The sequence below is a fragment of the Dromiciops gliroides genome, chromosome 4 (assembly GCF_019393635.1).
Source record: "Dromiciops gliroides isolate mDroGli1 chromosome 4, mDroGli1.pri, whole genome shotgun sequence".
NCBI lineage: Eukaryota > Metazoa > Chordata > Mammalia > Microbiotheria > Microbiotheriidae > Dromiciops > Dromiciops gliroides.
In genome coordinates, this window is record NC_057864.1 from 95,051,658 (window position 1) to 95,077,862 (window position 26,205).

General features: G+C 42.6%; 2 protein-coding genes across 7 annotated transcripts in view; both read left to right on the plus strand.

The window, feature by feature from the left end:
- Positions 1-11,117, plus strand: C4H1orf53 (chromosome 4 C1orf53 homolog). The gene is made up of 6 exons (XM_044003141.1): positions 1-523; positions 4,013-4,114; positions 5,511-5,594; positions 8,060-8,164; positions 10,825-10,947; positions 11,034-11,117. The coding sequence occupies exons 1-6, from the start codon at positions 146-148 to the stop codon at positions 11,115-11,117; spliced, it is 876 nt and encodes a 291-aa protein (XP_043859076.1). The 5' UTR covers positions 1-145.
- Positions 9,891-26,205, plus strand: part of LHX9 (LIM homeobox 9) — a 26,138-nt gene continuing 9,823 nt past the window's right edge. Inside the window, exons 1-6 of one of the 6 annotated variants that reach the window (XM_043964477.1) lie at positions 9,891-9,954; positions 10,825-10,947; positions 11,321-11,394; positions 17,348-17,466; positions 19,635-19,837; positions 20,929-21,284. In XM_043964477.1, coding sequence (XP_043820412.1) covers positions 11,367-11,394; positions 17,348-17,466; positions 19,635-19,837; positions 20,929-21,284 — 706 coding nt within the window. In that variant the 5' untranslated portion in view covers positions 9,891-9,954; positions 10,825-10,947; positions 11,321-11,366. Of the gene's footprint in view, positions 9,955-10,112; positions 10,175-10,441; positions 10,489-10,787; positions 10,948-11,320; positions 11,395-16,825; positions 17,467-19,634; positions 19,838-20,928; positions 21,285-26,205 lie in introns of those variants that run through there. The other 5 variants (XM_043964481.1, XM_043964478.1, XM_043964479.1 and 2 more) reach the window with 5 other exon arrangements.

The following is a 26,205-nucleotide window of genomic DNA, read 5'->3' on the forward strand; positions in this document are numbered from 1 at the left end:
CTGGTCCAGAGGAAAGAACGTTTCCTAGTGAAGTTTGGAGTCAGAAGAAATGGGTTCAAACCGTGACCGTGGGCATGTGCCTTAACCTCTCCGGGCCTCAGTTTCCTCAGCTGTAAAGTGGAAGGGGGTGGGAAGTGGGGGATGGATGCCCTCTAAAGCCTCTTCTAATTCTAAGTCTAGACGTCTGCGCGCAGCTCCGCCGCTCTGCCTGGGCTTCAGGGAGCTGCGCCCCGCCTCCTGCGGCCCCGCGGTGGCGGCCATGGTCACGGGCAAGACCATGGCGGTGTGGCGGCTCCCGGTTTTGGCAGGGGGCTCCAGGGGGTCGCCGTTGTCCTCCTCCCTGGGGATTCGGGTGCCTTCCGGCTCTACGCTGAACTCCTCCTCCGGGCCCTCCGGCGGCGGTGGCAGCGGCAGCGGTCCGGAAGCGCGGGTCCCGGAAGGTCCGGAAGGCACCAGGCCCGAGAGCCCCGAGCTCACAGAGGCCGAGCTGCGGATCGCCCGGCTGCACGCGGCCGCCTGCGCGGTGAGCTCCTTCCCTCCGCTTTTCTCGGCGGCGGCCGCGCGCCTGCGCCAACCCCCGCGCTCGCTTCCTCCCCGCTCCGGGCCGCGGCGCCGCTCGGAGCCAGGCCGCGGCCCGAGCCCGGCTGCCGGTTCGCGGAAGGCGAGGAGGCGCCCTCCCGGGGCCCGTGCAACGGCGCAGCTCTGGGCTGCCCTGCTCCCCCCGTCCCCCATCGCATTGTCGTTCTCCGGCCCAGGCCGATCCTCTGGGTAGCTTCTTGGGAGGGCAGCGGGTCAGCTCTCTGGCCCCGGAGGCGTACGCTCTGCCAGCCAACCCTGCGGGGCCCGCACCAGGAGGGCATGCATGCACGCCTAGGTGCACCTGGGAGATTGTGGGTAAATACGCTCTCTTGGAGCTGACCTATGTAAACTAAGTCCACGACACGAAATTCTCGTGTGTATATATCAACGTGTGCCCACGTGGGTGTGGACTTTGAGGGAAGAGTAGGAAAAAAAGTTGCATGTTTATTTCATGTGTAAAACAAAACCTTCTACGTTTTAGTGAGTAGATGATGACATTAACGCAGCAGGAACCCAAGACATTCCCAAATGCATCGCTTCACATTTACTAACCCAGAATGTGTTCAAAGTTATCACTTCCCTTTTTTGTAGGTACCTTCCCTTCCTTCTTTCCCCTCACTTCGTAGTCCAACATAAATAAGAATATTTGGAAAGAAACGAGAATCAGAAGTTTCCAGAAGACACTTAAACTGCATTCTCATGTTCTGGGCTTTTTGATAATTGTTTAAAACGTGTCCAGGACTGAGAACATCTATAGTCAAAACTATGGCATAACCTGCCCATGAATAAAGTTTCCCTCTACCCTTCCTTTCCTTTGGAAGATAATAGGAAGACTAACCGAGATTCCTATAACAAATCAAAATTGAGTAAGGATTTATTAATGTTAATTAATCATTTGAAGCCAGAACTTGGCTTGGACAAAAGGGAACAAAAGGGAAGCTAGGTGAAGGAGGAAATTTACTTCTTCAGAATCTTATTTCTTTTGCACAGGAATCAGTGTATACTAAGGCTGCAGACTTCCCAACAGCCTCTTTTTTAGGCTGCGATTTCCTGCCTTAAAATCCTCTGGTTACTGATTGCTTGGATTTTCAACAAATTGTTAGGTATTTGTTGATACATTTTTTAAGGGCTCCAAATAAGGCATACTCCTGTTCTTTTCCCTCTATTCTAACCTAGGCATAGGTGAACGCAAATTCATTTTTTTTTTATAGTCACCCCTATCTCTCATCTCTAGATATTTCTCTGTCTCCCATGTCTGCACTACTCTTCTTTCTCATTTCTGCCTACTAGATTCCCTTGCTTCCTGTTAGTTCCACCTAAAATCCTATCTTCTATAAGAAGTCTTTCCCAGCTCCTCTTAATTCTGGTGCCTTCCCTCTTTTTATTATTTTCTATTTGTGTAGTTTGTGTGTATGTGTTTGTTGTCTCCCCCATTGGATTGTGAGCTCCTTCAGGGCAGAGACTATCTTTTGCCTCTTTTTGTATCCTCTGTGCCTAGCACTTAGTAGTTGCTTAATAAATGTTTATTGACTGATTGCCTTCCATCTAATGACTGAAAATGCCATTGTTTTTACAAGGGAAAGCCACAGTTGTATCATCAGGGTTCAAATGATTGTCCATAAATAAAGCCAATAATGATATTGTTGTTATTTTTCTTCTTAACAACAAACCAGACTCCCCTGAAAACCCTGCTTCAAAGCCACAGGGTAGATAGCTTGCTCTCTTTCCTTTCCCCCTTGCTTTGATGATCATCACTTCACATCTTGCTCTTCAACTAAACTGTCAGCACCTCAGCTACAGCTTCATCCACCCACCACCATTATGAAATTCGTTTACTGAAGACAAATTAAATTCTTATGGACAAACGTTCTCAACTGGAGTGGAAGGCAAGATCAGGAGTTTGAGGTTGTGGGGTGACCTCAGAAGGCTTCTAAAGGTTATTGAAGGGGGTTTGGGGGAGGAAGGAGTTGCTACTGATTCCTAATCTTTTCACATCCCAAATTTAGACTTAGTTCCCAAAGTAAAGAAGAGATGATTAAGTGATCAGCCATTCTGAGGTGGAGTTTCATGCCTTCAGTTTTCAAGAGGTCTTTCTTTGTGTGTCAAGGATTTTGGAGATATTATGGACCTTTTCTATCGAATGGCTTGCTTTTCAGTCCTCACTCTATTTATCTACCTCTGGGACAAGGGTTGCAGTTCAGTTAATACTGAGCTTTCTCACTTTATGGTACACTTTTCACTCAGTGGAGGAGAGAAAGCCAGAGCGTTAAGTCAGCATAAAATGTTCACCAACAAAGATGATTCCCCCACTTATTTTTCTAAAATAATTTGAAGTGACTTAGCTATTTCATATAAAACCCTCTCTATATCAAAAACGTTTGAATGACCTCTAAATGATTATGAAGGGAATTTTTCTCAAGAATGAGGGATAGAATTGCTGCATATTCAGTGGACTATATTAAAACACCCAGAAAAGGTTCCCCTGTAAAAATGAGAGACCAAGAAGCATTATGCTGAGGCACATATATTTGAGTTCCTCTCAAAAGAGAGGGTGGGATTTACTCTTATACTAAATACTCATTTTACTAAATTTGCAAATTGTAGAGTGTTTCTTTAGCATCAGAACTGTTAGGATGAGTGACTTTTGATCAAGCAGCAGTTGAAAGCAGTGAATATTGATATTTTATAAGAAACTCCCCTCTCCCCATAAATCATGTTTTCGAAAAAGAAAATATTGTTTAAAAGTGTAATGAGGGGCAGCTAGGTGGCACAGTGGATAGAGCACCAGCCCTGGAGTCAGGAATACCTGAGTTCAAATCCGACCTCAGACACTTAACACTTACTAGCTGTGTGACCTTGGGCAAGTCACTTTACCCCAATTGCCTCACTAAAAAAAACCCCAACACAACAAACAAACAAAAAAGTGTAATGAATAAAGCAGATAAAATGTAATGAAGATTGTAAAATTACAGCACATGTTATACTTTCTCTGAAACCTCTATATCTTCTGATTGGTATGTTTTCTGGACATTTAAATCCCTCTATACAAATCTAAGTTGAACTTCACATTCAAGGAAGGTCCTCTGCAACTTGAGACTGTCCATTTTCAGAGTTTTAAGTTGTTAAAGAAACTTAAATTGCTATGGTCCTGAGAAACCAGATGAAGAATATTTAAGCCATCATTGGGTGCAGTTGAGTTTTTGGTTTCTTATGTTTAATTTTCTTTGTTTTCCCCAATTTATTCATTTTTTCCTTCCATCATCTAAATTATGCACAGTAGCTCAGAAGCAATCTTTAGTTATTAATGGGTTGGGTTCCAGGGAAGGAAGTAAATTTTTGTAGAAGTATTATAGTCTCTTATGAAAAGAAAGTGCAGTGTAAATATGAAGACTATAGAGCTTTCTAAAGTTTTAATAGTTTTTTTATTTTTAAGGCTGGCCAACTAAATTATGTGGATCCAACCACTGGCTATTTTGTACTCACCAAAGTTGCCCATTTGCAGAGAGGGGACTGCTGTGGTTCTGCCTGCAGACACGTGAGTAGTAAACTCTCCCATTATCGCTGCTACTTGCCTCGCTTCTATAACTTCGTAAATAGGTATTATTTGAAAAACAAGTCAAATAAAAAAGCTAAATGGACCTAGAGTGCACTTTTCACAAGCTACTTTAGCCAAAGACAATGAAGTCCTTAAGGGCCAATGAAGACCTTTAAAGTTAATAGAATTTTGCCCCATTTCACATGAACATCAGTTCCTTAAAATGCTGTGATTTGAAATTCACAGGAGTTCATTATTACAGGGAAACTTTTCATTGTTTTTCAAGTTAAATTACATTCACTAGGCAAACCCAAAGGGCAAATTGCAAAGAGCCAGTATATTACAGGCCTGAATTAAAATGATTGAAATGGTTGAAAACTGACCAACCTTGTTTCTTGGACTTGTTCGGGGTAATTTTTTTCTTTCCTTTCTTCTTTCTTCCCTCCTTTTTTCCTCTCTTCCTCCCTTCCTCCCTTACCTTATTTCTTTCTCCATATTTTCTGTTTCCTTTCCTTTCCCTTTCCCTATAATGGTTAGGAAATAGCAAAGAGACTGGATTATTAAAAATAACTCTGTTTCCTCCTTAAAATGTTTGGTATGGTGTTTATAGCAATACATCATATTTATTGATCAGGGAGTCTAATTTTTTTTTCTTTCAAGCATACAGTTTGTGAGACTCATGGAAGGAAGAGGCTATTTGATGTGACTTTTCACGTTGTATTAGAAAAGGGAGGGAAGTTGATAAGTCAAGGGTAAATGAACAGGTAGCAAGTCTCAATTCAAAGTATTTGTTTATACTCCAACTTGATTATGCTTCTAGTTAAGGTACATTATGATTCTGAGTCAAATGCAAATTACTGTATATTTTCAGTGGATTAAAAAGATTCTTTTAGGATTATGCATAAGAACAAACCATAAATAAGAAAATGTATGTATGATTTAGAGGGACAGGGAGAATGTTTTCATTGATAATCCATTTTAACAATTGAAAAAATGGGTATTACATGTTTATGTTAACTGTAGCCAGTATTAAAACGAAAAAATTTAACTTGCACATTTTCCTGTCTTTGTCAATTGCTATTTAAAGATAGAGTACATAAGATGTATGGGAGTAAGGGCCCAAATAAATTGAAGTGATTGGTGTTTTTTAAGGAGAAGGTTTGGACTGTAAAACCCCTAAAATTCGAAGGAGCATTTAGGAAGTGGTTTCTTGGACACTAATTAGGACCATTTGCTTGAGGCTGCCATTATTTTTCCTTTTAGTCTGGAGGGCACGATAGATCAAATGAGCTGTATAACATCATTAACAATCTCCTTTTTCATCATAAGCAGACTTGTAGTTTTCTGCTGTTTGTTTATTTTAATGCAATAACGATTTATTTTATTTATTCTGCAGTGTCCATATGGCCAAATAAACGTTAAAGATCATCGAAGAGGAAGCCGATTCAAACTCATTGGTTTATATTTAAGAATGATTTCCGTTTGTGTTTTCCTTTTAACCGCCTGCAAATAAAATACAATAAAAAGCCTAATCCAGAATTGTTATTCGTTGAAGAATTTAATTCCTCCCTTTTTTTTTTTCTTTTTGATGCTCTTTAAAAAAACTAGTAATAAGATTAAAACTAGCTGTTGGTTTTTTGTGTGCATTGAGTGTTACAGAAGTAACACATCAATAGTTAATTTCCTCCCATTATCTTCCCATTCCCAAGCACATATGTTAAAGCAAGAAAATAACTCTCCATTAAATAAATAGTGGCAATAGGTCACAATGGAGGTTTCTTGATAATATATTACTTCAAACTTTCCTACTATCTCTTATATGACTGATCCATTACCAAGGAGGGTTGCTGGACTGCTGGCAAATGGGGTTTGAATCAATGATTCACTTCATTTCTGTCTACAGGTATAAAAGATGACGATAACCCTATTTTGTGTGGCACACGAGTGCCAGGAAGTATAATTTTGCTGTAGAGTAGCTCTCATCTTCCATCTTTTCTTTCAATACAAACTTTAAATCATTACCACCTGGGGGTCGGAAACTAAATATGAAGGAAGGGTTTTGACCATCCTCCCTTCTCTTTTGCACTTTTATTTCTCCCACCCATTCCAGAAGCTCCTGAGAGTTTTCCACTAGCTCACAAGGAGTTTGCAGTGTGATGGGAAGGGTGAACAGGGGCTTACATAAGTATTTGAGGTGTCCCCTATCTATACCTTTCTCCATTTCTTTGATCAGTATCAGGAGACCCAGAGGATCATTCTGTGTAGCTGGGAGCCCCTAATGTAAAGCAAGGAACTTGCTAAATTGAACTTGCCCAGAACCCTAACCTTCTCACCAGTGTGGATTCAAAGGTATGAAACAGCTTCAGTGGTCCTGCCAAAAACACACCTATCCTTCAAGTTCAAAGGTGGTCTCCAACGGCATATTCATACCACTTTCTGAATAGCACTCTTTGGAGTGGTGGCGGTGGATTTACCCTCTCAGGATGGAGGGTCGGAGAAAGATTGGATTTTGCTTCATAGGAGTACCCATGGATCCCGAAGGGAACCACGTTGTGCATCCTAAGAGTGTTTTAGCATTTCCAGAAAATCTGGTGTATGTTAGTTTCTTATTGCTAGTTTACTTTCTAATCACAAGAATAAGCAGCTTCCATGTCTCCCACTAGGTTTGAAATGACCAAATATAAATCCTGCTTCCTCCTCTCAGGGTCAAGGCCAGCTATTATGGGTTTACTAGCAGCTGGGAGGGGAGAGGGATTCCAGATATGTACAAGTTGAATGAATCCACCAACCCTGAGGACTTGAGGGATCTGGCCTGGGGGAAGAGGAGGTAAGAAGAAGAGATTCTTTGGGTGAGAGCAAAAAAAGAAGATAAAGGTTTTGTTAAAATTTCCTTTCCAAATGGAATCCTCACAGGCTAGATACCTTTAGAGAGGCGTCTGTTTTCTTCTACCCGGGGTTGTGTTGCAGTGGGCATAGGCAAAGGAAAGAAGAAACCTTAATCTCTCCTCAACTTCTCTCCGTCACTGGAAGAATAGCAAGTAGCCTTTGAAATGCTTCCCTAGGGAGGTTTCTGCTTTTGTAGACTAACGTCATCGGACCCTTCAGGAATCCGCTTCTGAAGAGAACAGTTTTGTAACGATACCTGCCCCATTTTTCCCCCTCCCATTTACCTGGACGCTGGGAAGCTGAGGACTGCAATGCTCCGGCTCCAGTTTTTGTAATGATACAGTAGTCAGTAACACATCTGGTAAGGCAGTAGTGAGACCGCTCCCACATGAAACAGAATAGGGCCACATAAATGGGACTCACTTCAAGTGCTTGGAGCTATATTGTATTCACACGTTGTAAAGTAAAAATGAGGGCATATTACTCTGTGTGTGTGTGTGTGTGTGTGTGTGTGTGTGTGTACGGACACGTGTGGACCCTTAGAAATACACACAGTCTAGCAAAACTTCGTATTAAGTTGCTACTGCTATTTAAAGGTTTCTGAGCATTTCTTTTGCCCGTTGTGCAGGAATCAAATGATTGTTTCTAAATTCAATGACCCAACAAGAACTTGTTTCTCATTGTCAGCCAGGAAAATCCTGCACCTTCAATTCACTTATTAGCTGGAGAATTTCCAAAATGAGGTCTAGTGGCGTTATCTGGGCAGCAATCATGTACTGTAACAATGAAATAGAACATGCTATTATTGAGACACGGCGCAGCAGGTGGCTTATTATGCTCTTGCATATTCCCCTTTCTCTTCCAACCATTTAGATGCTGGTAATTGAGGGGAGCAGAGGCGGAACTAATTTTATTTTCAGAGATTAAAATGTTGGCTCCCCAAGCCGTGTTTGGGGTTTGTTCCTGATGGGATAACTGATGATGACCATGGAAGCGTGTGAGCTGCCCCGGGTGACAATATTAGACAGCTTCCTCTAACCTGTATTCTGCTCCTCAAAGAGTCCTTTCTCCGTGTTTGCTTCTACACCATCCCCTGGCAGCACAGAATTGGCAAAGACACAAACACCCACCAGAGGAGTCCACAGGACAGAGCTACGTTGCCAGGCAAGTGAAATATGGCTTCTTGGCATTATAGTGAATTCACTGGGAATCAAATGGACTTTTTGTGTTGGCACAGAATCAACCTCAGTTTTCTCTTCCTTCCATTTGCTGTCATATCCCTTTTCTAACACTCAGAAATTCTAACTTTAGACCCTGAGCTCTATTTAGAAATTGCCCTTGGCAGGAAGATTTAAGCTCCTGGGAAAGGATGTTTAAGTCGTAGGGACAAAACCCTTAAAAATCTTCAGGGTTGGTCCTGGTTTTGAGATAATTAAGTGAAAACCATCGGCAGCATTTTTTAGTCCAATAATAGCTTAGAGGCAAAGCCTGATTGAATATTATTAATGGGCTATACACAGGAGGAGGATTGCTAATTTGCTATATACGGTTCCATATTGGTCACACATAGAATATCACAGTTTTCATAGAAACTGACTGACCGAGGTTTTTAGTGCTGAGTTTAGAACTGGAGATTCTCACCATTATGGCTCTGTTCTGTCCCAGTGCAGCCATGCACGCTAGGTAGAAATGAACAAAGGTAAAGAGCTTTCTTCCAAACGTAATACCCAGTGTCATCTATTTTAATTCAAGATGCTTGAATCAGCCAAGTTTAACAGCCTTGGGCAATTTGAAGATTCCCTTCTCCTTAACTCCTGATTGGGATCCAAATAGGGTGAAGAAGATTAACAGATCAAAGAATTTTGTGTGAGGAGAGAAGAAAAAGAAAAGAGGGATGGAGAGGAAGGAAGGTAAACCAATAGAATTTGCTGGTAGATCTAGCTGCTTAGCTAGAAACAGGCACTCACTTCACCCTGATCCAAGGTTCAGTGACAGCTCTGACTCTGTGTTAGAAGTAAAGGAGAGAACCAAGAATTAACTGACTCTGTTTCCCCTCCCCTAGAATATGACGCTGAACCTCTCCCAAAGGTAATGTCTTCTTTTTGGTTGATTCTCTTAGCCTTAGTTGATTTCAGAAAGTCCATTCCTATAGGAGGTACCAAAGAAAATTTATTCTATTAGGGCCCTCTGGATGGAAATTGTCTATTTCAGGCAACATTCTGAAGCTCATTAACACAGTTTGTCACTTGGAATAAAAGAGGTTGGTTAGATATGCTAAAGAGCCTCATTGTTTGGCTGGGCTAAGGAGGAAAGGGAAAAGAGTGGGGGTGGCTGGCACTGTCACATGGAAAAACATTAAGGAAGGCAGCCAATGTCTGTGCTCCTACAACAACCACAAATATGATGATCCTCCCAATAATTCTCTCCCAATTCCCCGCCCCTTTCTTCGCTGCCCCCTCCTTTCTTAGAAGGGGGAAAATAAAGTCTGTAAATAAAGGGCGAAAGGGACAGACATCCTTTTCTGGTTATCCCTTCAACTTTCTGACGGACTTTGCTTAGGTCAGCCCGAGAACAGGCAGTGTGCTTGTTAGGAACCTGAAATCAGGTAAAACCAACCCACCCACCAATTAATCAACCAACCAACCAAACAACAACAACAACAAAAACCCCTCTCTCCACCAGAGGGTGGATGCCTATTGTTCAGTTAGTTGGCCACTTGTCACTGGACTATAGCTTTCCCAAGGATGATTTCCATTCATTCTGGCATCCGATTTTATCGTAATGGGTTAAATTGGATTCACTTTGCTGATTACTCTGCGTCTGACTGCCTAGCTAGGCAATACCAAAATCACACAAGGGTGGGTTGTGGGCTACCGCTCCCTTCGGATACATCAGGAGATCAGATCACATCAGATCAGTTGAGATTGGAATTTTCTTTTAATGGAGTCTAGAATGTGAGAGATGGGACTGGAGGAGGGCAGGAGGGGGAAGATGGGGAGTTCGGAAGGGGAGGAGGAGGAAAGAGAGGAAGACGTTGTTTAGCTGTGGCCAAGCTATCCATAGATACTGGCTCCGATTAATCATCTTCTATGGGCTTGCTATGTGGGGAGTTACTGGTGGGAGCATCTTAAGGCACAGGGTCCAAGAAGGAAAATCCGAACTCCGGGCCTGGAGGTACAGGTTGCTGAGAAAGACTCCAGACATAGCACTCTGCAAATTTCTAAAGATGCTCCTTCTTTTATTAGTTTTATTTGCAGCAGATTCCCCATTAACACTTTTCCTGAGTATTGAAGGGTTGAAAAAACTGAACAAGGGAACTTAACATCTCGATCTACATGGGCTCTTTGCTTCCCTCCCCCTTTACCTCCTTTGTTTCTTCTCTCCCTCTTTTCCTTTCTCCTCCTTTTCTCCCCTTCGTCCTCAGTCACAATTTAGAAACAAATAGAAAATAAAAGACAGGTGGAAAGGCTTGGCAGAGGAGGTCAGAGGTGAGAGTTGGACATCAATTCTATATTCGAGGCTGCAATCGGAGAGAGAAAAGAGACGGGAAAGACAGAGACAGACAGATAGACATACAGGACAGACGCACACAGAGACAGACACAAGGGAGGGAGAGAGGGAGAGAGGGAGAGAGACAGAGAGACAGAGAGAGAGAGACAGAGACAGAGAGACAGAGAGAGAGAGACAGAGAGAGAGACAGAGACAGAGAGAGACAGAGACAGAGAGAGACAGAGACAGAGAGAGACAGAGAGACAGAGACAGAGAGACAGAGAGAGAGAAGCGTTTGTCTTCCGATCCAGCAGTTTGTTTATTTTGATTAACAGAAGTACCCTCGGCGAGAAACGAGGAACAACACGGATCTACTGGCAGGCTTACAGTCGCCGCCTCTCTGTCTTCTCTCCCTTACTAAGGAGTCAGTTTTCGGGGGGAACACCTGGGAACTCAAGGTAAGATTCTGCCAGGTTTCCTCCCCCTCCCCCCTTTTCCGGTAGCTGCGGGTTAGTGCAGTTGTGTGTCATCCCCCTTTTAACAGCACGGGACGGCCGATTCCCCTGGTGTAATCTCAGGCAAACGTCTGGTGTCTTTTCCCCGCCTCCCCTCAGCTTCAGAAGATTGAGTCTTTCTACATCCTAAAGGGGGAAAGCCTCATTTGCTAGGGAGCTGTATCCTTCACCTGAGTTTGCGGTTGACTGCAACTAGAGGTTGTGGTTGTGATTACCAGCGTTAGTCTCTAACCTTGCTTAACCAAAGACCGTGCTGTTTAGGAAGCACTGTGATCTGAACTGAATGGGAATTTAACGCGCTGCTTTTTAATTACAGTGGCGGGCAAGTACCATTAAGGTTGAGATAAAAGTAAGCCTTAAGGATGCTGAACGGCACTACTCTAGAGGCAGGTCAGTTATACACTACATTCCTTCTCATTTTCTTTATGTCTCCCCCTCTCCACCCCTAGCCCCGCTATTGCACTTGTGTGCGTATGTATATTTGTCTGTGTCTGAGTTCGTGGTTGTGTCCGTGTGTCGGTTTTCCCTGTGTGCTAGGGGAAAATCTGCATGTATTTTATTTTAATTTTTAAATGGTCAGTAACTTCCAAATGAGAAAGTAATCCAGCTATGGATATACAGAATGGAATTCTTTCATCTCACTCCCCCCACCCCCCATCTTCCTTGAATTTAGTTCTCCTGTCTTCTCATGTACTTGTGTATCCTTCCTTTCCTTTCCCTTGAATGTCTTTGCATTTCTCCAGGGTCCAGTGTTCGGTGTAGGGCACAGTCAGAGGAGCTGGCTTGACAGGATAGATACCTTGGTCTATTGTAAGGGAGGATTTCATCCCTGTCCGATTGAGTATACATTTATTGGGATGAGAGGGGTAGAGAGAGTTGATGGAAGATGGACGTTACCTGATGAAAAAGCGGTAGGAAACAGGAGACAGTTTCTGGCACTGGGTATACCTTAACTACAAGCTCTGTTCAAGTATATGGTCATTCGTATAGCATATTGGCAAATGCTATCTATCTGATATGGCTTATTCAGTAAAACCACAAGGCAAACTTATTTCTCCCATCCCTTGTGAGGACCAATACTTTATATTCACATGGTTTGGTGATTTGGAGTGTGATTTGGTATGGATATGGGGAAACACAGCAAAAGGTTTTTTAAAATTTTGAAAGCATCTTTTTATCATCAGCACCTACCCAATTCGAGATAACTTAAGGGGCTTCAGGAGAAAAGAGGTTTAGAAGAAATGAACACTCAGAAAATTCTTCCCCAAGCAGTAAAAGATTTGGTGAAGGAGATGGGTGTGTGTTGCAGAGGGAAGAGGTGCTGACCTTCTCAGCTCAAGGAACAATGCTTCGGAGTTCTGAGGGAAGTTGTTCATGAAGTTGTCCTAGACATGAGACTGAACAGTGGCGTGGCTCCTGGTGGGAGACTGACTACTTCTGACAAAGGCGGAGTGTATTCTCACCTCTCACTTCTCATCCTCCTTTCACTCTGTCCTGAAATTCCCACCGTAAGAAAGCTCTGTTACATGGTCTGAAAGGAAACTTGCTGCGTTCAGGTTAAATCAAATCCCTCTTCAGTTTGGACATTTGTTGTCCAGTATTCCATGACCTGTAGGGTATCAGTGGCCATTAAGAAACTTCACCCAGCAAAGATTGACTTTGGATCTTAGGGCGTTGCCAGAGGTCCTAAATTGTTTGCAGATTAAATGATGGTCAGTGAAGACCACGAGGTTTTTATCATCTGCCAGGACTTAGCACAATGCTTGGCACATAGAAGGCACTTGATAAATGTTTATTGATTGAATGAGGAAAGAGAGCTAGGTTTTGGTGGAACTGAGAAAAAAGGAGGGAGACCCTTTAACCTGTGATGATCTGAAACACAAATCATTTGGCCACCTTAGATAGCTCTGTAAAAATCTCACAATCCCAACCATTGTATTTGCAAAAATGTTTGTACATTTTAGGGGAAGAGAGAAAACCTGGCATTATCTAACTGCTGAATTAAAGCGGGCAGCGTGTGTATGTGTGTGTGTGTGTGTGTGTGTGTGTGTGTGTGTGTGTGTGTATGGTTGTGTGTGTGAAATTTTGTTTTATTGGTTCAGGGCAAAGGGCTCTCTCTGGCTTCAGATTTTGTCCAACAAACATGCTGATTGATAAATCAGTTGATTTGTTTGCAGTCATTCGATTTGTTTGTCGAGAGTGATTTTCTTTCCTAATCAAGCCATTTTGTCTTGCCACCCCTATGAGGTAAGGACAACTTTGCCTTGGGGTGCTAAGGTTGTCTTGGAGAAACCCTAGGAGTCTCATCTGAATATCGCCTCAAAAGGCCCAGACTTCCTGTTTTGGATCCTTCCGACATTAAAAATTCCTAATCCAAGAAAACACTGGTCTTCTCAGAGCCAACAGCAGCACTAGCAACAGTAGCATGAGAATGACTGGTGGAGCAGAAAGAAAGGAGCCTATAATTAATTAAGTGTGCCCAATTTAAGGGATTTAGTCGCTTCTAAGTTGACTTGTAGGATCTGTCCAATTATTTCTAATAGTGTCATCGAGTTAAGATAGGGAAGGAGGCTAAGCATCTTCTTCCAAAGCACTTGGATGGTGCAAACTGCCTCTCTGCACCTGCAGGTTGCTTTGAACAAGGCGACCATTAGCTTAAGGAATTGGGGAGGGTGGGCGGGTTGCAGGGGCGAGAGAAGGGGAAGAGTAAATATTTCAACTTTTATAGGCACTTCCAGGCAATTTATTCTGGAGCTGAGGAGAAATGGGGTAGGGTAGGTAGACTATTGGATGCTTTCTTACGATAGTACTAGAACCTTCCGTGGCTACAAGAGCTACTTTCAAATTAAAGAGTGGGGAAGCACAGAAAGTCGGTAGAGCCATAAGGAACATAAAGAAGCCCCCCCCCCCTTTTTTTTTAAAATTTAAACCCTGATTGCCCAGGGACTTGAGACCACTCCTCTTCCTACTTTGGCAAGGAAGGTGAGTTGAATTGTTCTTGGCCCACTCTCGTTTCCAAACGAAATTAGCTTTTCCTGTATGGAAGTCGGGACGCCTAAGGGCACAATTCAAGACTCCTGGGCAAACTCGACTTTCTGAACGGTCTCTCGCTCAACGGGGAGCGTCCTAAGGACTTCCTCTTTATATGAACCAGGAGGCACTGAGCAGGGCCGTGATTGCGCTGAATGCGATTTAGAGTGAAACTAACAAAGACAAGAGAAACCCAAAACAGAATAGGAATCAAACATATAAGCAAAGCTAGAGTTTCTTGGGGCCTCCTGGATTTAACTGAGGCAGAGGTCCTCAATATGAGACATTATGAAGGAAGCAAAGGCCGCAGAAACAGAGATGCTGGGAGAGAGAATTGTAACCTGAATTTTAATATGAAAGGGCACGCAGAATTTAGGTCTTACCCCCAAGCGAATTAGACTGTGCTTTGCCGGCTTCTAGACATGGAGCAATTTTTAATCACTATCTTCTCACAGCCAAACCTCTCATAACCCCATTCTACGAAATTCCTATTTTTGAAATATGAATCTTAGTAGAACCATAGATTCATTAAGTATTAAGGGTTGGAAGGACCATTTCTAGTTCAACAACCTCATTTTATAGGTGAGGAAACTGAGGCCCAGAATGGAATTACGTTGATGTTGTATGAAAGACACATATAGTTTCAAACTTTCCCATCCTGGGGGTGGGAGGAGATCATCAAAAAAACTACAAACCCTTTACTCGGATTAAATTCCCAGTGGCTTGTTGTGCTGATTGACTAGGTTTCTCTCCTTCTCCCTCCCCCCCCCCCCCAGGACAGTACTCCTTTTTCTCTTCAAGCCTGAGACGTTGATTCCTCTGAAGGAAATCTGCCTCCCTTCTATGAGAAAGGACCTTTGGTGAAAAGACAACTATCACTCCCAAACTTCACTCTGAGTAGCCCTTGGTGTTTTGTTGTGCGCGTGTATGCTTAAAGCACATTGATTTTCATCCAAAAGGGCTAATTACATTACTTACAGTAAATAGCAGCCCTGCTGTCCAGGGTCTAGTGTGCCAACAGAAGGGGGGGGCGAATCTTCGGCTTATTTCACTTGGTTGACTTCATTTTGTGTGAAATGGTGTTTTATGAGCTGCATTCTGGCACGCGGAGGAATGTAACAACAGCCGATCTGCAAATAACATTAATTTTGACTCAGAGAAAAAGCTGGGAGAAAGCCGAATGCATCTTGGGTTTCATGGAAGAGGTGACTCCAGCAGACCCTCAGTGGGAATGATTGTGATGCTGGGGAAAGGAAGCGGGGCCCCGCCTGGTGTTTTTTTTTTCCACGACTGGGCTGGGTTTAGTGTAGAAATCCCTACGGACAAGGGGAGCAGCTCTGCCTCCAGGAAGATCCTTCAGGAGGGATTGAGGTGTCAGAAAACAGCCGGCAGCTGTTGGAGTGAAAGGCACGGAAAGAGAGAGCTCTGTGAAAAGGAGCGGGGCATGAGGAAGGAAGGAAAGATAGTAAGGAAGCGAGAAGAGGAATTGATGAATCGTATCTTTATCGTATCTCTTGTCTACCCTTCAGACTTGGGAAATCAAGCAGATTTCCGTGGACTTGGGTTGGGTGGAGGTATTGAATGGTAGAATCAACCTACAACAGCCTGGTGTGGTCCGGTACTTTTGGCTGTGGGGAAAGGGCTTTCGGCTACGTGAACATTTTAGATTCTTGTCATTTTTAGCTCGGACATCTCATCCCGCCTCCATTCCCCCCGCCCCAATTTTCCTACTCTTGAAACCCTTTTTACCCCTGAAGTCTATGAGAGAATGTGCAAAGTTTACAGTGGTCTGGTCTGTAATTGATCTGTCTCCTTACCTGTTGGGTAAATGGGAATTGTGACTGATAGTGATTTGTGGCCCTTATTAGCAAGTTTCAAACAAAACTTAAAAGTTACAAGACATTTAGGACTGACATTCACTTGGAGTTGGGAGTAAAGTCCTGAAGCTATACATTAGATTTACATATTCAGAGAGAGAGAGAGAGAGAGAGAGAGAGAGAGAGAGAGAGAGAGAGAGAGAGAGAGAGTCCTTTATCTGAGGGCGAAAACATTCCACCAACAGAAACAGAAGACAACTTCAGTAATCAGCTCCTTTAATAGCACCTTTCGAACCTTGGAGAAAGTGAGGAACGAAAACCTCTTGATTGGATGTGCTTCTTTTATGGGAAAGGAGAAAGAAGGAAACAGCATCTTTAATTCACAGCTAGATGTGTCTTGTTTTCGGTAATGGATACAGAGCTGATTGGTTTAAGATCAGAACCCCAAACTAGGGCGTCCTGCAAAGTTTGCGCAGTTGAGGTAGTCTGTGTCATATCTTTGCCAGACTCTAGTCTTGACCTAGGACCTGCTTTGTATTTCCTGAGCCCAGCCTAGGACAATGAGTATTGCCTTTTGCCTTTAAAACATGACCGCTGGGAACTGTTGGAAGTGTGTATCTGGAGGGGAAGGCGTGTGTGTGTGTGTGTGTGTGTGTGTGTGTGTGTGTGTGTAAGCGTGTGCGCCGAGGTGGGTGTATGTGTGTGTGTGCGTGAGCGCGAGTGCATCCGGGAGGGGGTGTGTATGCATTTGTGTGTAGGGGAGGGATGTGTGTGTGTGCGCGGAGACGGGGAGGGGGCTTGCATAAAATGCCCCCCTCCCCTTTTCCTTGCCTCCCTCCTCCCCCCATTGTAATGTTTGTCACTGCTGGCCGATCACTAGGGGGTTGAGAGGAGTATGACAGGTCTTTGTTGTCTGAATAAAAATCAGCGGCAGCTCAAGGGAGAGAACTCCTCCTACTAAATTATCAAAAATGGGCTGGCTTTAGTCTCTTAACAAATTGGACACAGCTCCGGAAAGCAGCAGTCCCAAATCCAACCTACAGGCACTGGGAACTTTAAAGCATCCAGGGACGACTGAAAATAGCATTTCTTTTTCTTTCTTTGTGTTCAAAACTATTTTCTGTCTCCACCAGATTTTTTTTGTCTCCCCCCGTTCCAGTTGTTTTCCATTAGTAATCCGATCTCTCCAGAGCAGTAAGATTCGCCTTCTTCTCCTTCTTTTCCCACCCCCCTGTTTGTTTGTTTTCCGCACATCTCCTCCAGGAAGCTGTTGGTGCTTTTTTCCCCCTTCAAGAAGTCGGTTTTTGCAATTTTTCTCTTCTTTTTTCTTTACTTCTCCGTATTTCTCTCCCCCAGTCCCCTACCCCCACTCAGTGACCGTCTACAGCGTAGACTTTTTTTTTTCCCTTTTGGATGATCTGAGACTCTGGGGTGTCTGTATATGGAAATAGTGGGCTGCCGAGCCGAAGAAAATACTTGTCCTTTCCGTCCCCCAGCCATGCTTTTCCACGGAATCTCCGGGGGCCATATCCAAGGGATTATGGAAGAGATGGAAAGGAGATCCAAGACTGAGTCCCGCCTGGCCAAAGGAGGGCAGATGAATGGCAGAGAAGCGGTAAGAGGCCCGGGGCAGTTTGTCCGGGCACACTTCTTTCCCAATTCCACTTGACTGAAAACATGTTCCTCTCCCTCTCCCCTCTCTAAAACGGTGAGACGAGCCCGTAGTCGTGTGTGTGTGTGTGTGTGTGTGTGTGTGTGTGTGTGTGTGTGTGTGTTTTAGGGGTTAAGGTCGGTGATTCTGTTGTAGCCTGGTGAGTTTGCAGACTGTGTTTTGCTTACTTTAAATGTGTGAGAAATAACGGGCCTCTCTGCACGGGATTTGGGGTGGAGAGATCGCCTTGGAGCAATGGCCAGCTTCTTAGAACTAGCCGGGATACCCTGGGTGGAAGTCCCTACTCTCTGCGGAAACCCGGCGCAGACGGGTCCTAAACTTCCCGGTTGCTGAGCAGACGCTTAAGGAGCCGACTAAAAGCTTCCCTACAGATCCGGGGCTGAGGTTGTTTCCAGCCCTTGACAATCAGGCGTCAGAGTCCTTTACAGAGGAAGGAATCTCCTTGGCTTTCCCTCGAGGGTTACACATGCCACTTGAAGGAGTAGGGGAATGAATAGGAGGAAGCGAAGTCCGTGGTCCCTAAGTCTTCCCCCTCTTCATCCTCAGTCCCGCGCACAAGAGGCATTTCAAGGTATATCGGCTTTTCACCTCCATCCCCCTTATTGGAGGCACTGGAGAGGTTTGGGAGAGATTACCTTTAAGATTTTTGAGATCATTTATGAAAGTAAACCTCGTTAAGATTTCTAACAGAATCAAAACAAGGGACATTTTTTTTTTAATTTTAGACACCTTTCTATGGCGAAAACGCTTCCCATTTAAAATGAGGGAAATATTCAGGACACTCTCTGGAAATGATTTCAGGAAAGGGAGATGGATATATTTTCCTCACATTAGCATATCTCCTACAGATCGCATGTAGGGAATTATAAAACAAAATAACGGCCTGGAAAACCACGTTAGAGGTTTTTGTTTTGTTTTGCTTTGCTTAAAGTACTCGTGTGTGTAATTTCAACATCTAGGCTCACTCTAGGATGTTGTAAAAAACACGAATAAGTCTTTTGCTTTTGTAATTCAGTAGAAGGAAGGGAGACGATGGTAGAACAAAACATTTCTCTCCCGTTTGAAAATATCTAACAGATGGCTTTGGCATTTCTCCGGTGTGTGTGTGTGTTTGTGTGTTTAAACACAAACCCTGAACTTCTGGTTTTGTAAATGATGGGATTCTGTCCAGTCCACATCTGCCCTCCTCTTGCTCAGGTAGAGCTGAACACAGGAAGCGAGAATTGATGCTAGACCATGATTTTCAGTGTAAAGATGTATGTGCGGGTATTTACATGTGAACAATGAACATTATACAAATGTGTGTGTGTACATGGGCATCCCCAAAGTCTTAGTATAGTTTGAAACTACACTAATTCATCTGGGACACCCCGAGTATTATATTTGTACTCTATTAACTTATCAGATAGAAACCCTACAGCCTTCTTTCTAAAGTTATGACACACTCAGAATCTGTCAAATTTTGTAGAAATTTATTGTCTGCCACACAGGCATAGAAACAACATAAGATTTTTTTCTTCTGCTTTGTTGGGTCCTATGCCTACTAGGATTTGGGAATATAGGTGACACCATTGAGAATTTAACCTAACAATAAAATCAAGTCTTTGTCTTAATCTGTACCTTTGTGCATCAAGGGTGCAGTTAACATTTCTCCGTGGTTTATTTTTGCCCATTCCAAAAAGGACAATTGACACAAATTTAGTTGCAATTATGATGATTCTGCATTTCCTTCTAGACTGCTGTTAATAAAATCCCAGTACTTTCCCTATCAAGGCCTTTTGCTTGGTAGTCTGATGTCTGGGAATATATTTTGTAGCCCAGGGTACAGACAAAAAGACAGATGTAGGGAATGGTATTGAATGAAACAAACACTAAAGTTCCATGTTAACCAAATAAGCACCATTTTCTCTCTCATGCCCTGAATTTGCAGTACTCTGAACAACCTTAGGGTAGGATTGGGTTCTGGAAAATTATTTTTCTCTGCTTCAGTTCACCAGTTTGATCTATCTTGTCTAGACTCTAATCTTCCAGTTTAATGCTTGTCTTTCCTGTTTCTTTCTTAACCCATCTCTCCTGTGGTTGTTGTTGGTTTGTTTTTTTTTTTTTTTCAGAGTATGCCCCCTATGAGCCCCGAAAAGCCTGCTTTGTGCGCTGGTTGTGGAGGGAAGATCTCAGACAGATATTATCTGCTGGCCGTTGACAAACAATGGCACCTGAGGTGTCTTAAGTGCTGTGAATGTAAACTGGCTTTGGAGTCAGAGCTCACCTGCTTTGCCAAGGATGGCAGCATTTACTGCAAGGAGGATTACTACAGGTATTAATTCAGATAAATCTTTCTATCCAAGTCCACAGACACTACTACCCTGTACAATCAAATCTAAGATCGAGAGATGATGTCCCATGAACAACCTGTTTTGTGTATTTGGTGATGTAATTAAGAGCAAAGAGCTTGACCCCAGGTGACAATGGGGTTGGTTCTGTAGATATGCATTTCTGTCCTCATCACCATTGAAAACATATACATCAAAATGCATAAATATCAGATCGCTCAGAGCAGTTGTTAGATCTAGAGAATTTTTAATAGACTACAAAGACACCTTGCTTTCTTGGTATTTGTTCTAGAAATTAGGGGTCCCGGCAATGGCCATGTGAAATTTAAGAGCAATATCTTTATAGTAGGAAGACTTGAGGGTTTGTTTTCTCCCCCTACTTTCCGTTTCCTACGAAGAAGGGAAAGTTTACCTCTAACTGGGCTTGATACCTATGGTGATTCTTATTGCTATATTGTCGTGCTTGGGGAGGACCCTGTAAATTAAAATAGAAAGGGTTCTAAGGGGCACATTTTAAGCCATTGAAAAGCGAAATTCTTTATAGAAAAAGGTCACTGAATTTTTCAGCTTGCCCTAGTAGTTGGAAAGAAATCGAAAGCACTTTAAAAATTGACTTTTCCCGGTTTTTATCTTGTTTGTTTTGGGACTGGGCTAGATATAAATGTGTGTCCAGGGGATCATACTCAAATCTCAACCAGAGCGAGGTAAGCAAAAACAAGAGGGTCTTCATTAAAAATGTATGTATCCACAGACACACCTGTGTGTCTGCATATGTATATATTTATATAAGAAATACACTTGTATAATATACACATGCATGTCGAGTCAATTTTAAAGGAAAGGAGGATTTCAAAATATTCTTCCTTTGTTTCAAACACATAAAATAAACTCCTTTATTTTACTTGCCCCCGGACTCCTAAGAAGCTGCCTTGGGCCCTTTGGGAAGGTGTCAGACAGTTGCAGACCAGACCCAGATGCCTTTCCCCCCTTCTTTCATCCACCTCCCCCCTCTCCCAAGGGGAACGTGGTTCTGCCAGTTCTAAGTTCATGCTCTTATTCGGATGTTTCTTTTCAGAAGGTTCTCCGTGCAGAGATGTGCCCGCTGCCACCTTGGGATCTCAGCTTCCGAGATGGTTATGAGAGCTAGGGAGTCTGTCTATCACCTGAGCTGCTTCACCTGCACTACCTGCAACAAGACTCTGACCACCGGCGATCACTTTGGCATGAAGGACAACCTGGTTTACTGTCGTGCCCATTTTGAGACCCTCTTACAAGGAGAATACCCCCCGCAGCTTAGCTACACCGAGTTAGCGGCTAAGAGCGGCGGGTTGGCACTGCCTTACTTCAACGGCACTGGCACCGTCCAGAAAGGGAGGCCCAGAAAAAGAAAGAGCCCCGCCCTCGGAGTGGACATCGTCAATTACAACTCAGGTGGGCTCAGGACATCAATAGTTAACCCCTTACTCAATCGCACCTTGAGGAAAAGTCCCGGGTTTCCTTCTCTCTGTGAACTCCACTAGGTTAGGGCTGGTCTTGTTCAATTCAGCCTTCCTCATTCCCACCTTGTCTACCCCCTCAAAAACCAATCCTTATCTAGACAGGGGCACACCGACCAACTTCAACTAGAGGGACTAGGAGGCTTTGCAGGGAGACAAGTGCAACCCCCAGCTACCCAAGTACCAGTAGTAGTCCAGTTACTTAAGTTGGAAGAAAGACCAGGGGCAGTCTGTGGATTTACCAGGTACAAGTCTTAGTGGAGGGTTTCCTGAACACTGTAAAAAGAAGTTTTAATTTCATCCTCAACTTTGAAAAAACAGAGTTTTGAGATCACTAGCTGGCCCCGAATCAATGATGAGTGGTCCTTAGTGTAGTAAACCAAAACTTGCTCTTTGGTTGGGCAGCACGTCGGAGAAAGACAAGTTTGTTACGTGAGCTAAATGACCAATATCAATACTTTCTGAATGACTGACAAATTAACGTCACCTCGGCCTTGCTGAATCAGGTTGGAAAGAGACTGTGGTTAAGCTACTGGGAAGGATTTCCAGGGGTTCAGAGCTGAGATTTACCCTTCTTTCCAAAAGTGAGGCGAAAGTCTCTCTAGTTCGAAGGGGAAAATTCCTCTTGTTCTTAACTTGTCTGCCTATCTGTCTGGGTGTTTCTTAAACTCGGGGGGTGGCAGGGAAGGTTGGTTGCTTTCAAACCCCTCCCCCACTCCCATCTAAGCCTATTAGCTAATTCCTATTAGCAGGGTGGCTGGAGGTGAAAGCAGAGCAGGTCTGAGCTTTCCTCCTTTAAGTCACAAAAAGCACTGTTGAGGAAGGTCTCAAAAAGCCCAAGTCCTATTTTAAGGCTACTAAGAGATCCCTTGGCTCGCCTTAACCTTTATATCCCTCCTGTTCCCGCCCCTTTCCGGCTCTCAATCCGAAAGAATAGGAGTAAGAAGGCCCCTACCCCAGGTTCCTCAAATTCAGTGAAAAAGTCGGTGCGCTTTTTAACAACTCTCCTTAACTCTTGCCGCATCTTTCGCGTAGGGGCAGCATGACCACTAAGAAGTCTGGGGTGGGGGAGACAATATGACACACCACCCCCTTGGGCACATTCCACTCCCCTGGGCCCAGAAAGTCCAGAGCTGGTGAGAGTTTCTCGGGGACTTATCTAAGTCCTTCGTGGTTTCAATCTGGGACAGTTTTGAATAGGGCTGGGGAGGTGGGGGTGGGGAGGGGAGAGAAAAGGAAAAGACCAAATCCTCCAGTCTGCTCCGGGACCTGCTTAATCCTTCTCCGCCGAGGGCAGCAGGATGCCGTTCCTCGTTTTGCCAACCCCCAGCCGAGCGGCCGCCCTCCCGTGCCCCTGCCCCTGTAGCGGCTCGTTAAGGGGCTTTTGGTCTAGGGCCGCATTACCGAGTGCGGTTATTTCATCTCCTCTGATGCGTGGCCTTCCGAGCCGGGGCAATCAGGGCACTAATTGTTCTTTATTAATGGAAGATGACATCGGAATCCCTGGCTACTCACCGGGGCCCTAATTGGTCTCTAGGAAAAGAGAAAAGAAAAAAAAAAGGAGGAAAAAAAAAGACAGAAGAGTCCTTTCTAGCTAGGGATTCCCTGCAGTCCATAGAAAGCCCAGGGAGTGGGGGATTCCTGGCCAAATTACAAATAGAGTTTTGCATTTGTTTATTTAACCTAATTAATTCTGTTTGATTCGCTCCTTGGTTCTGATTTGGTATTCTCAAACCACCCCTTGTAGGGGACAGTAGGGTGTGGTCAGCGTCAGTACTCTGGAAAACTGGAGAACCAAATGCAGTTTCTTTAAAAATAACAAACAAACCCACAAGGGTCATCCAGGTGTTTGTTTTTTCAATTTAGGGAAGAATCTCCTCAGAAACCGAGGGTCGGGAGGCGATGGTGCCACCATCTTCATGAAAGGCCAAAAAACAAAAACAAAAAACCCAACCCAAACCCAAAAGAGTTTTTTATTTAGTCCTAAATTTGTATGTGTTAAGAAATCTCCTTGTTCTAGGTCTCCTAATGATAAAGACTCTATTGAAAAGGACCCAGCACCACCTTGGGGCCCCCGTTGATGAAGAACATTTCCTTTTCTAAAAAGAGGGTTAAACAAAAGGGTCAAGAAATGTTCAGTGATGTCAAAAATTCAGTAACTACTTTAAGTGGTACTTTGAATAAGTATCAGGAGCCACAAAACCATTTTAAAAAGAGTGTTTACGAATCTAATGCCAGTGTCTGGCACTAAAACGAGCAAAAGAAACCCTAGAGAATTAAAAACATGTTAAGCATTTCCTTAAGCAGGAAATAAAATGGTCTAACAGTTTTACCTCATTAAATTTCTAGTCTTCATTGGTTTTTGTACTGGCTGGCATCTCTTCTAATATGTAGAATATTTATATATGTCGGCATATCAATAGAAGTAAACAAATATGATTTACACATGATATATTGTACACATGTGTACAGGAATATATGTACATATATGAATACACATCTATACCTTACTACTTAGAAGTCTATATGAATACATGAGAAATTCATAGTGCAATTGTGTGTGTATATACATATATTCATGTATATATATACATGCATGTGGACCAAATGTATATTAGAAGAAACATATACAGCATGCTTCAAAATTTGAGAACTTTTATATGGGTCATTTAACATTTGAAATAACCTAAATGCATTCCAACGCACATCCATATTTAAATTATACACCTATTTCCACAATTAGGAATGAACCAAGTAGGCACTTTGGGAAAAGAAATTCAGGGTAATGGGATTCTGAGGAACAGTTTTCAAAAATGAGGAAAGGAGTAGTGAGATGCATAATTTGGAAAAAGATTGTTTAGTTTTAGAAGAAGATAGAAATTATTGTAGTAATCTATCATTAAGCTACCTAACAGTGCCCTTCCCAAGTCCTTTACGTTTTTCCTTAGCTTTTCAAACTTCTCTACCTATTTCAACTATTAAATGAATGTGGCAGTGACCCCTAGTGGTACCTTTAGAGGGGGATACTTCTCATAATCTGGCTTAATTTGCCAATTTAAAAACAACTACATTTAACAATGTCCTAAGTGTAATAACAAGTAGTTAGTTTTAGTTTCATATTTCATAATTCAAAAGAAAAAAGTATAACTTATGAACTAATGTAGTAATGAACTATATGTTCACCTATTATTTTTGCTATAAACAGAAGCAGCATGGTGGAGTTGACAGCGTACTTACTAGCCCTGAAATCAGGAAGACTCTAGTTTCAAGAGCTGTCTCTGGCATAGACTACGGGTGGCACCTTTGGCAAGTTACTTAGCTCCTCAGTGTCCCAGGCTACTCTGTAAGATGATAAATTCCAGAATAGTTGCAGATCTTCATTGGTGGAAGGAATTTTGACACCAGGAGTTTCCCCCTTTGATGAAATGAAAGGTTCAACCCCACCCCCTATAGCAAAAATTGTATTAAAACTTAACTAAATTTTATTTACTAGCTAGTATTTCCATATAAGAGCTACTATAGTTTGCATACTGCACTAAAATATATTGCTTACTACCCATCAGATTAAAAAAAAAGGTTACAAAAGTACAGCAATGGAGAAACTTTTTAAATAATAAATTTTTTCCCTGTGGAGATGCTATTTAAAGCACAGTGATTATAGAATTTTATACACACACACACACACACACACACACACACACACAAAATCCTCATCTAAGAGTAACTCTATCAACAGATTTCCTAAGAAATAAAAAAGTGAACAAGGCATGGAAGGTTGAGCATGTATTTAAGAATTAAATTAAATTTTTATTCCAAGTATGCTTATTATCCAACATGTTGTCCAAGAAAAGTTACCTTTTGCTTTATTACCCACCTCTTCTAGTCATATTAATTTTCTTCAGGAAGAACTCTGAAACATGAAATTATACTTCTCTGGTCATTTTGATATTGGTGGGTTGTTCTGTACTAAGATCCTGAAGCATGAATTGTTTTCATAAGGCTAAGCATAGATTTACAGTTGGTCTCTGGATGCCAATTGAACCATTTTGATGATGTGGAAATGTAATACTATATAATTTTGCACCAAAACATCCTTGGCTACATCTGAATAAAGTAAACTCTAAAGTTAGAAGAGAATTGTCCATTATCTTAAAGAAAAAATATCTGATTTCTGGCAAGGTTTAAGGCTTCTGGTCACAATATTTAAATGTCTACACATGACTGACTCTATTTTGAGTTAATTTGATTTAAAAAAAATAAAGCTCATCTGACTTCAGTTCATTGGTCAAAAATGTTTATTAAGTACTTTCTATGTGCTAAGTTCTGGGGAAGCAAAGAAAGGGAAAAGACAGTTCCTGCTCTCAAGGAACACACAATCTAATGGGGGAGACAACATGCAAACAGCTCTGTACAAATGAGCTAAGTAGAGAGTCAATTAGAAATACAGGATATTGAAATAATTAACAGAGGGGAAATATTAGAAATAAGGGAAATCAGGAAAGGTTTCCTGTAGAAGGTGAGGTTTTAGTTGAGACTTGACCTGTCAAATATCCTGTCTTACTTGCATATCTTAAAGAAAGTATTAAGAAAAGAAACATTTGGTAAATGGCTAGACCTATCTATTTAAGAGCAGTTGCTTATCTGTTGGTTTTCAGTGTATTTAATCTTTTTTTTTTATTTTATTGGATTAATAGATTACCAAATACAGCCTTCTTATATTTTTTCTTTGGGGTTTTACCAAGACTAGAAAAATATGTCTAACTATAAGATAACATGTAGACAACATTTAAATGAATAAAAACAAAGGGCTAATATTAATTCATGGTACTTTTTATCACACTTTCTTCAAAATTGGG

Coding starts and splice junctions, on each gene's coding strand:
- C4H1orf53 (XM_044003141.1), top strand. CDS start 146: ATGCCCTCTAAAGCCTCTTCTAATTCTAAGTCTAGACGTCTGCGCGCA. Junction 4,115..5,510: donor GTGGTTCTGCCTGCAGACAC/GTGAGTAGTAAA, acceptor TTTATTCTGCAG/TGTCCATATGGCCAAATAAA. Junction 5,595..8,059: donor TATATTTAAGAATGATTTCC/GTTTGTGTTTTC, acceptor TGCTCCTCAAAG/AGTCCTTTCTCCGTGTTTGC.